This window comes from Eulemur rufifrons, chromosome 16 (assembly GCF_041146395.1).
Source record: "Eulemur rufifrons isolate Redbay chromosome 16, OSU_ERuf_1, whole genome shotgun sequence".
Classification (NCBI taxonomy): Eukaryota; Metazoa; Chordata; class Mammalia; order Primates; family Lemuridae; genus Eulemur; species Eulemur rufifrons.
The window spans coordinates 44,750,717-44,762,547 of NC_090998.1; the positions used below are offsets into that span (position 1 = coordinate 44,750,717).

Genomic DNA, 11,831 nt, shown 5'->3' on the forward strand with positions numbered 1-11,831 from the left:
CTTGGAGGCTCATACAATGTTCCCATGGCAGGCCCAGCTCCCACAGCTGGGCAAGGTGACCGAGTCCCCCTGAAGTGGAACATCACACAGCCAGCAGGCTCCAGACCTCCAGCATGACATGAGACTGCAGGGCTTGCAAGGGCCTTGGCCTGTTCAATCTTTCTAAACAACTGTCTCAGCCATCTGTGAAGAGTTGACCCAGTAAACTTCACATGCTAACAAACCACCTGGAGGGTGTAGATGAAAGTTGATACTGTTTATACTGAAATCTTTTTAAGGTAAATCGCCACACAGTCACAATTACACACATACACAAAGCTAAATGGAGAAGAAAGGGCCAAGAATTTAGTTGAGGTCTTGTTGACCAGGTCTCCTTAGGCATCAACCTCTTTACAACAGGAAGGGGAGGATCGATCAGGAGCCCTTCACACATTCTCCAAGTACAAAACAGGAAGCTGGTTTAAAGTTTGTCATTTTCCCTGAAGTCCCCAGTACTGCAGTATTTTTCAGTCCCACCAGAGAGCAACCTTTCTGCATTTATGCTCTTCCTTGGCAAAGCAACTGTCTCATCTCAGCATATATGCCTGAGTCCCTCCCACCAAGTCTGAGCAGAACCAACTCTCGAAGGTTTCATTACCCAAAGAAATTCCCCAGACTCTGCAAAATGTCACCACTTTTAAACCCCGTAGATAGACAATTTTGAAAACTCAAAGAGATGACTCACTGGAGAGAGTCCGTAGGATCTGGGGTGGGGGCATTCTTTGACCTCTGGCTACAAAGCTGATAGCAGTGATGCTGGGGTGAGCTCTCCCTCCTTTCCCTGCCCCCCACTGAACAGCTGTCAGTCCAAAGTGGCCCCACTCAGGTTTTGGGAAGATAGAACTTTCACTGGAATGCAAGACCTGCAGGAAGTTGTCTTTGGCTCTGTGGCCCTGTCCTCCCACTGCCTTGGGAAATATGAATATCAGCTTTGGGTCAGTGCACTTCAGGGGCTTAACAACATCCCCTGCAACAGGCTAAGATAGGGAGCCTGAGGATTTCCCAGGCTGTTCCATCAGGGTACAGAACCCACTTTGGGGTCAGTGGGCTGTGCTAGTTGGCATCTCAGATTAATAAGAGAAACCCATAACCACACATACCACATTTAAGTGCCTTACACATTCTTGGGGACTTCTAGACCAGAGCTGCAGGGGCTGGTAACAGGCACCTTATAGAGGAGTCTGAAATAAATCTGATCCCTTTATAATAACTGAGGCAGCAAGTTAATGCTGAGGATATCTGCTCCTCTCTTTCTTGGTATCTGCTCCTCTCTTCTCCTCCCTGTCCACCCCCAATCATAGCTTGATCGAGTTCTGTTTGCTTGTCCACAGCCCTGCTAGATTTGCAAACACTGTGTATAGGTCACCATCTCATCCTCAGAATCTGTCACAGAACCCATTCTCGGAGACAGAAAAATGGTACAGTGTTATGGATTCATCCTCCACTGTGGCTGGATCTTTGCACAGACTTGATCCTCACCTCCCTCTCTAATTAAGTAGGGTCAGATGCAGGGACTGATGTCTACCAAGCCCATCCTCGTAATACAGACGAGCTATTCAGAATATCTGCTTTTTCTTTATCTGAAGCTGGTCTGTAAAAATCTTTGGGTGTTAGAAGCCATCTTCCAAATTCATCTATGTGTTCTTTTAATCACTAAAAATCTAACACTAATTGTGCAAAGCACTGTGTAAAGCATTATTAAGGAAATAGATATGTGTACAAAATAAAGATACTTCTATTTAAATATGATGTGTGTGTATCACATGTGTGTATTTACATATGATGTAGCTGAATAGTCAAGAAAAAGAAAAAACCCACTAGCCAAATAAGCAAACAAATACATCACGTCACTCATGTAAAAATCCTTTATTGTTGAGGAGTAGAGAGAGACATTATATTTTTAATGTAGGACACTACAGACACTCTACAGGAATCTATAGACGATGTCCATTGGGATTGGGGATCTTCACTACATTGTTTCTATGCCAGGGTGGGGTAGAAGAGATGGGGAAGGAGTCACAGCACAAGAATGTTAAAATAATGGGGAAGAGAACGGGAAATAGGAGAGCGTGCATCTAGGGGTTGGGGGACAGTGTCTTCATGAGGCAGTCCAGGGATCCAGACGTGAAGTGCTTAGGACCAAGAAATCCCCGAAATTACCTCTCATGTCCTGTAAAGTTCCCACTGACCACCCACAGGGGAGCTGGAGAGAAGAGGAGGGGTATCTGTAAGGGAGGAGACAGAACACGGTAATCTTAACCCTCAGCTTTCCCTATCGCCTTTGAGCTAGAGGACTGAACTCTCCTAGCAGCAGGGGCTTGCATCTTCCCAGCTGCACTTACCATGCTACTCTACACACCTGTGCGCATGGCCTGTGGGGCCCATGCTACCCTAGCACTCCAGGAGCCAGGCATACACACTGCCTTACCAGTCCCTCCTCTTCCTAGAAACCTCCCAGAGGAAGGACAGACCCAGGGATCATTTCCTTTTTCAGCAGTTTCACATGAATGAAATAAGATGACACAATAATCTGTGTTGACCCATCTCACCTAATCTCCTTTAAATGCCAGCCCCCAGGAACCTTATGTCCTATTCCACCTGGTGCCTAAGAGGTTGAGAATGCTCCGTGATTGGTGAGATTATGAAGGCTGCAATTATGGGCCTGGTCCCTCTGAAAGAGCCTGGATTCACAAACAGGCATTAAAAGTAGATTTCCACAATGCGCTTGTTTTTGCCATTTGTATAAAATACTATGGCAAAATTGCACTGTAATTATCTTTATGGCCAGTGCCTAACGCTGGAAGAGAGTATGTCATCCAGATATAACTGACTGTATAATTATCTGGCCAACGGCAGGACTGAAATAACCATCTAATGAGAGCAAAATGATACGGTAAGTACCATGTAATCAGCGAGTTACGGTTATTATAGCTCTTTGTGCCCTCTCACCCAATACTAAATGGGGGGCTAGACCCAGTCTCTGGTCCCGAGTGTCATGCACAGGCAGTATCAAAAGCTGGCTCCTTGGGTCTCGGGCTTGCCACCTTGAGACCAATGAGTGTGGGTAAGAGGAATATAGGGTGAGAGGCAGGAGTCTCTCCGTGATTATTGAGGCTTCCCCATCCCTCTCCCTCTCCTTTTCACCCCTCTTCTTTGGAAGCTAGTGAAAAGAAAGCCATCAGTGGAGCTGCTATTTCTGTGTGTGGGAAGATGGTGTCAAGGTGGAAGTTTCTGTGTTTTGTCTAGACACTTCCCTGGGGGACTCTCACACTTGCATACCAAGTGAGGAAGCCGTCAGCCCACTCTGACCTGAGGTCCAGCCCAGACAGCTCTAGGCAGGCAGACCGGAGCCAGTGAGGGGAAACACTAGGACATCCCCCACACTTCCTTAACTGGAACGGTCATAATAAAGCTCACACACAGCGCTGTGCAACAGGCGCTGTTGTGTATACTACCTGTACTCAATCCTCAAAACCACAACCTTGCAAGATACTATTATCACCTTCATTTTTCAGAAGAGGAAACTGAGGCACAGAAGGGTTATGTAATTTGGCCAAGGGGATACAGTTAGAGAGTGAAAAATCCAGGTTTCAGATTCAGGCCATGTTCTTATCCATTATGTTATACAAAAAGACTAAGGTATGGTTTCCAGCTACTCCCAATTAGGTTTCAGAGATCCTGGCATTTCTCCCTGAACCACCTTTGTGTAAAACTACACTCTGGACCCAGAAACCTGGGATTCTGAATGATCTGAAGGGTTCAGCCTTACCTGAGAGGCAAACACTTCCCCTGTGACTTGGATGTAATACCTGTAATTATCAGATGATGACCTCTCCGTCTTTTGTACAGATCACAAGAGAACAGAGTTCAAACAATTGAAGTTGCCCATCAGAGAAGCCCCAGGGGAACCTCGATCCCCCTGTCTCCCACCACTCACTCCTTCTGCTCCGTAGTCAGCAGGGATCCACGATACGGGATGCAGAGATGAAAAAGAGGGATGGGTAGTACGCACTCACACTTGCCTCTAAGTGTTTTTGTGTTTGACCGACAGTGTTCTGGGGCACTGGCAGTGTATTTTAGGGGAAATTTATGAGCATTAATGCCTATAACATCAGAGGAAATGCACAACTGGCAACCCCACCCCCACCCCCAGCACAGTCCCCTCTCCTCTCTCCAACCAACAATACTTACCTCATTCTGCATCAGGGGAATACTTGAGAGTGCCAAAGCTGGGGACATTCTTTTGATTCACAGCAGGAGTATCTAGGGTAAACAATATAATTAGGAGGGATTTTTTTGAGTGTGACCTTCACCCTGACCCAACGGTGAAGGGCTGGCTATGAAGGGCAATGTTAGCAGACAGAGTTGGGAGAATGAGGAGGAAGCAGAACCTCCCTGTCCCTCCCTCCCAGCTGCGGCAGGACTACCTAATAAAGGTTGCCCTGCTCTGCTGCATAGGGGCTTGACTATTGATACAAGCTGATTGCTAAGAAGGGGCCCAGGAACCCTCACTAAAGCTAAGAAAAGTCCTGTCTTTCCCTCTGGTGACAAATATGAGGCACTTGACTTCTGTCATATCCTTGCCAGTACCCCAAACCCTTCCACTGTACCTCCACACACTCCTACCTGGCTGGATGTTCCTTTTGCCCATAAGTCCCACAAAGAAGTCATGCATGTCACCTGCAGAAAAGGGCCAACATTGTCAACAGTGATGGTGAGAAAGTGATGCATTTCCCTAGACATGTGTCAACACTTCCAAGATTGGGTTTCTGGTCTCTGTTCCTTCATCTTGCCACAGCTTGACTCCCCATAGTTAGCAGGCGTATTTCCTAAGCCCACTCCCTCTGCCCATCTCTCCCTTCTCCACATTTCAAGAAATTCTCTGCCCTAGCAGTTGCCTGGCTTAGAATCTTCAGGGGCAGGAGAGCTTCATGTTTCCCAATGACTAGTCAGTGGAAGGAGAGTCCACCACCGGCTTCCTCCTAGTCCCCTGTGGCCTCTCCCTTTCAGGAAAGATGGCTGAACAGGTGTGGCTGCCATATTGTTTGCACCAGCTGAGATGGGGCCAGCCGAAATGGCCCCTGGGCCCCATGCCCATGGAGCTCTGGGCAAGTGGTCAGAAGATATAGGGAGAGAGAGGAGGCTACTCACGTTTCTGAGGAAGTGACGATTCCTTAGGATCTGTGAAACCAAGAACAATTGTGTAAATGGGGAGAAGAAGCTGGAAAGTGACTACTAGAGGGAGGTTCAGACCACAACTCTCACAGATTCACTAAGCCATCCCCCATCTCACTCCCATCTGAAAGGGTCTCCAAACTTAACTAATCTTCAGAATCCTGCCCCTTCCACCCCCTCTCTCCAGCCACTTCCTACCGAGGCTAGCCTTGCTCAGCACTTTGAGCAATTCCTCCAGAGAAACTGAGTGGCCATCGTAGAGTTTCCGGAGCAAGGATGATGGGGGCAGCTGGTAGAGATTCGAGTCCTTCTGGGGGAGAAAAACAAAGAGGGCTGACATAGGAGACTCACACCCAAATCCACTCATTCTTTTCCCACAAGAAACAGCCTCTTCCTGAGTCCATCATAGCTGAATCTGACATCCTATTTCTTTCAGGATGCCCTCTGGTTTACACTTCAAGAGAAGTGGGCACTCAAAGTATGGTCTGTGGACCAGCAGCAGCAATACCACCGGAGAGCTTTCTAGAAAAGCAGAATCTTGATCCTATCCCAGACCTACTGAGACAGAATCTGCATTTTAACCCAACCCCCAGGTGATTCATATGCACAGCGAGGTTTGAGAAACCCAGGTGAAGGAAAGGCATTGGGCATATTTGTAGGCTGACCAACTGTCCTGGTTTGCCCAGGACTAAGGGCTTCCTGGATGTGGGACATTCAATGTTCATACTGGGACAGTTGATCATGATATATCCAAAACTCAAAAGGGACTGTCCCCTGAGGCCCCATGCCAGCTCCTGCTACCTCTCAGTGTGAATGGGCCATAGGTTTTTTTCTCCCTGGCATAACAGGAACCTGTTTGTCCATAGATGTGGTTGTCCCCACTAAGTGAGTAAACCATGAATTCCCCTGCTTCCGGGAAAAGCTCATCAGACAGCAGGTATCCTCTGGTCTGTGTTCCACGACTGAGTCACAGACAGGACTTGATCTTGGGACAGTTGACAACAGGCATCCAGGGCATGTCTGTACCCTGAGATTCCTCCACTCTGTACTATGTCCATGGATGTTTCTCTCTGTTTTTTCCACTGCCTCTCACTCTTTCTTCTTCTCCATGGCTTTCTGCCTCTGTCTTTCTCTCCCTCTCTCCTTTCTGCCCTGGATCTAGAATTTCAGGAAGGCAATATGCTCAGAAGGGCCCCTCTTCTCCCCTGGCCCACTGAATCCCAGATTCTGGAGCCACTGCCCAGCAGGGGCTCTTGACTGTCCTTGTGATTCTTTTTAGCAACTTGGGCACAGCAGGGTGGTGGGCATATACCACACACCAGTTAATTGCAGCAGCAGAGAGACAATGACAATGATCATGTTTGGAGATTCTCACCTTGAATCTCAGTGCCTCTCTCTCTCTAGAGCCCAGGCATCCTTGGGCTGCTGTGCACACATAGAAGTGCATTTACATAGGATGCATCCCAACACATACCAACCTGGTTGCCTAGGTGCACATATATCCTACCCTCCTCCTGCCCCAATTTCCCTCATCCTTACAGACCTTCGAGGAAGAGGAGGATAGCAATCCCTCCCTTCCATTTACCAAGAGGGGCAGTGGGGACATCTCCTTGCCCGAGGTCCTGCAGCAAGTTTGTCTCAGAAGAATCCAGACACACTATCTCAGGCTAGAATTCTGAGGCTCCAAACACAGTGTTTGGCCCATTTTTGGCACTCCTTGTGTGTTTTTTGAATGGGTTCTGGTCTTTGGGATCTGCACAACTGCTGCCATCTGCAAGGCTGCCCTTGTGATCTCTCTCTTGGCCCAGCACATTTTTCCCAAATTGTTCAAATACTCTGCCCACCTCCTGTAATGAGATGCTAAACAGATTTGAGCTGGAGAGGCATTTAGACTTCACACACTGAATTTGTAATAGAAGTTCCACCTGTAATCATCTTAAAAGTATTTGTACCAATGTAATTGCTGTCATTTCAAAACCCTGAAAAGAATTCCTCGCTGCTCTCCCCCTGTTCCCCTACCCTGACAATTCCTATTCTATTTCCTAGAGGAACTTTGGAAATTGGAGCTCAACCTGCTTTGCTGTTTTTTGGGTTTTTTTATCCTAAGCAGATGATAGAGGTGGGCAAGGGAGAGGACAGAAGGAAGGGGTTGGGATCTTAGAAGCACCTGAGGGTACAGGGGTGGATGAACAGAGGATAAGGGAATTTATCTGCATTTTTAAAATAAAATAATACATATAACTGATACGTAAAATAGCATACAAATGACTATTTGGGAAAGAAAGTCTTACTGTGTTTCATACCATCCAGGGAATAGAGAAGATCTGTCCCCTGTGAAGGGACAGAACCTGAGCTGGACCATAAAGAACCTTAGCCCACCCTAGCTCACCCCTCACAATACCACCCAATCATCAAATCCCCAATCAACCAACCAGACAACATATCTGTAGAGCATCTTTTTATGTACAAGGTGTCAAAGACACGCAGAGATGCGGAGACACTTACAGTGTCAGGGAGTGCCAAATACGTGCTAGACACACAAGAGGACCAGAGAGGTGGAGAAATCCAAAGGGAGACAAAATGCCCTCTGATGGATAACTCACATAGCTCCTCACCTGCCCACCCACTTCCTCACCACAGCTGCCCAGACAAGCAGAGCCCCAGGTTCCCACAATGTTCCCAGCACTCTGCAAGAGGGTGACTTACCTTGCTGTGGCCCCCGCTGGGCACCACCTGCTCCTGTGACTCCTCACAGACAGCCCCAAAGCTCTGAGCCAGGCTGAGGGCCAGGATGGTTGTGAACAGCAGGGTGCTCCTCATGGTGCCTGAGAGATCAAAGGGGCAGGACCCGCAGCGCGTGAGGGGAAAGGAGGAGGTGGATACAGCAAGGGTGAAATGCAGAAGACATTCTCGACAAGCAGCCTGGCTTGACCCTGCCTCCCCCAGTCTGGTCTAGAGAGAGAGTGGAAAGGATCTCCGAGCAGGAGTACAGCCTTGGGCTCCGTTTCGCTGCTCCTCCACCAGACATCTCCCCAGAATGTGACCTTGGCAATGATCAATGGTGCACTGGTGCCAGGGGATTCTAGCTCCCAAGGAAGATGATAGATTTATAGTACATGCACTGGTCTGTTCCTATAGTCAGCTTGAGGAGGGACCCTGAGTGCTATTTTCCAGTGCTGGATAACCCCAAGACTTTGCAAAAACTTTGTGGTATGGAAGAATCGGTCTGCACTGACAGGCTCCAAATGTTAACCAGCTTTCAACCCTATAGTCACTTTCTGCTCATCTTCCCAGTACCCTGCTCCCCGATCAAAGGCTGCCATCTCCTTTATTGCCTCCTGACTCTGGCTCCTGTCCCTTGGTGCCAGCTCCAATCTGACATTCTCCCGCTCACCTACCTGTGGAGCAGCTCTGTACCCGGGGCTGGAGAATCAGGGAGCCGCCTGGCAGCACTGCCTGCTCCCCACACACTAGTGCTGCCGGTGCCGCTGCGGGGAGAGAAACAGAGTGGAGGGGATCTGGGAAGGTGGCAGGAACTCAGTCCCAGCTCCCTGATAAAGGCTCTGGGGAGGTCTGGGGGAGCCGAGGGGAGGGACTGAGAGTCACCAATCCCAGGGTAGCTGGAGGGGAGGGGGAGGCTGGTGGGGAGGAAGGAGGATGCAGACTGCAGCCACACACCCAGACACACACATGCATGCGCACATACACTCCGCAGACCCAGCAGCGAGCTGGGGTTGTCCAGCAGCCTACTTTCTAACAGCACATGAGCTGGGCACTCTAAGGAATGTTGTATATGGTTTGTCACAAAACTCCCATGCGTGGTGTAGTCAATAGGTGTGGACCCTGGGCCTCTTTCACCTCCTCGTTCACCCACCAGCTTCTTGCCCTTTAAACCTCAGGCTTGACTGCCAGGCTGGAACAGGCTTGATGCTTCAGGCAGGTGCCTCTCTGTCCCTGCTTCCACCAGCACGACCAGGCTCAGGCCCCTTAGATTTGGGAGGCAAGTCTGGCATCTCCTCCAGTCCTCATATCTCCCTCTGTCCTGCCAGTGGGAGCCACCCCATCACATTGGTCCCCACACCATTGAGTGCCACACTTCTCCCCTCCTGCCGAATGCAGAAATCTCCGATGTTGGCCTCCCTCCACCCTCCCCAGTGCTAATGTCTCTCCCACTCCACTCCTTCTTGACCCCAGAATCAGCTGGACTTAGTTGCATCCTTCTAGAGTTCTACCTTCTATCCCTCCTGCTGTGCTCTCAGAGAGGAGAAACGGAACCGGTGGCCCAGCTGCTCCGCCACCCCACCCCTGCCCCAGCATTGATCTCAAACGTGCTTCCTTTTTCTCACAGTTACATTTTCCCCACTCTAATCTATCTCCCAGAAGCTCACACATTTTCTCCTCTGACCTTTCAAGCCTCTTGTTTGTCCCTCGCACGGATGAGGGGGATTATCTGCTCATGTGCCCCCCAAGGGAGAGAGCCCAGAGCAGAGCCAGAGTCAGGACCAGAGCCAGAGCTAGAGATGCTACTGCTGGATCAGACACGGGAGGGGCAAAGGGGCAGTCGCGCAGAGCCCACGTTCGTAACGGGTGCAGGGTTCGAACACTTGCATGTGCTTCGGCACGGAGCAGTCCATCTGATTTTCATCACCACCGCCATGTAAGTGGTAAGTATTCCTATTTTTCACATGAAGAAACAGGTCCAGAATGTTCAGTCACTTGCTCCGGTACATATGGCTACTAATCAGTGGAGAACAGCTACAAATTCAGGTTTTTCTTGTTCCAAATCTCCTGTTTTTACTACACTGTCATAAATTTTGACCTGTGAAGTAACAGTTAACCGTCCCAAAGGGAGTGGGTGGCCCACTTCCCCCAAGAGACTTGGGACCTTCTACATCTTGAGATTGGGAGAGAACTGTGTCTCTACCTCGTATTTGCTACAAAGACTCCTGCTTAATGAGGTCTTCCCCAATCTCCCTATTCTATTTAAAATTTCCACCACCCCAGGCCTACATATCCTGCTCCTGCTTTTTCCCTTCGCGCACTTGTTACATCCAACATGCTTAGCATGTTGCTTACTGATTGTCTCTCTACCACACCCTCCCCTAGAATGTAAGTGTCATGCCAGCATGTATCCCTTGCTTTATATTTATAATGTTTGGCGTATAATAGGTTCTCAATAAAAATTTATTTCTAAAACAAAAAACGAAGCCAGAGCCAAGCTTCTTTTACCTCAGTCCAAATCATGGCGTCTCCATGGAGCCTCTCAAGGGCTGCTGGGGTCCTGAAGTGTTTGTCTCCCAGTCCACCACCGCCCCAGGGACTTGGACCACACTGAGAGAAGTCACCCTGGCTACACAAGGCCCTGTGTTCACCCCAGAGTGAGGGCAGCAGCTGGGTCTCAAGGCTTCCTTATTATGTGAGATGCTAATGGGGGCTCATTAAAAGCTTCTCATTACACAGCTAATTACTGTGTGGGCAAAGAATATGGGCCAGGACCCAGGGTTGGGAGCATTTGGTGGATGAAGACTAGAAGTGAGAAGCCGTTTACATGCAAATGGCATGACTGGTTCATTCCTTTGAGAAGCTCAGGTGCTGGTCCTAATTGGACCCAGCCATCTCCCTCTTCCTCCTCTCCCACCCCCACCAATCTGGAGATGGAGGCCCAAGCTAGGCAGGCTGGAGGGAGTTGGGTATGCAAGGAGGAGATGCTAGACCAAGAGGTAAGGAACAAAAGCCTCCTGGATCCGATCTTTCCGTCAACCTCTTTCCCCTACCAACCCATCCATCCCTGCCCCAAGCCCTGGCACCAGGGAAGCAGGGTTCAGCCAAGGTCCACCATAAATAATGTCCTTTGATGATGCAGTATCTCACAGAGGATGGCAGGAGCCAAGAGTCGGGGGAGCAAGATGTCAGGGAGAGCTGAACACCCCTTGATCTCCGGGATTAGCAAAGACTTGAAAGAGCTGATGCCCACATTAAAGAGGAGATGATGAGGGAGAGAGGGATTGGAGTGCTGGAGCAGGCCGGGCTGCATTTTGCCTACAAATTATATGGAAATAACATGAAAAGTGGGTGTTGCAGCTATAGAGCACCTAGGAGTTTTTTCTTAGTACACACCTACTCTTTACTTCAGCCACATCTCAGATGCTGTCCCTGGCCTACAGGAGCAGGGTACTTGGAGTCCAGGGTCCCTAGCAGCTCTACCCCCTGTAACGCCCCCTCTTTGTTGTCAGGGTGGGTTGAGGGTGAGGCCAAGGAAAGGGGTGTACAGTTGTGCTGAGTTGAGACAGGTTAGCAGGCAGTTCACTAGGGGCTAGAGGTGGAGGCAGGCCCAGCACGTGCTTGCAAGCACGAGATGGCCTGAATATGTCCACCACATGCACAACCTGTGGAGTCCCTAACATCCTGGAGGGGTGCTGGGGTGAGGATCGTGGGTCCAGGGCCACATGTGACACTGGGTGGAGAAACCAGTGAAGAACAGAAGGATGGCAGCTTCTAAGTCCTGAGGCCAAAAGACAGTTGGAGAAAACCCACACAGCAAGGAACAAGAGCCCCTCAGAGCCTGGGATGAAATGAATGGAGCCCGGAGAACTGAGCTAGGGCTAGTTTAAGCTGCA

At 49.4% G+C, this 11,831-nt stretch overlaps 1 protein-coding gene across 1 annotated transcript; it reads right to left on the reverse strand.

Moving 5' to 3' along the window:
* Positions 1-4,231: 4,231 nt before the first annotated feature.
* Positions 4,232-8,034, reverse strand: TAC3 (tachykinin precursor 3). The gene is made up of 4 exons (XM_069491720.1): positions 7,921-8,034; positions 5,413-5,524; positions 5,191-5,220; positions 4,232-4,302 (listed from the first exon to the last, which is right to left on the reverse strand). The coding sequence occupies exons 1-4, from the start codon at positions 8,032-8,034 to the stop codon at positions 4,232-4,234; spliced, it is 327 nt and encodes a 108-aa protein (XP_069347821.1).
* Positions 8,035-11,831: the final 3,797 nt, after the last annotated feature.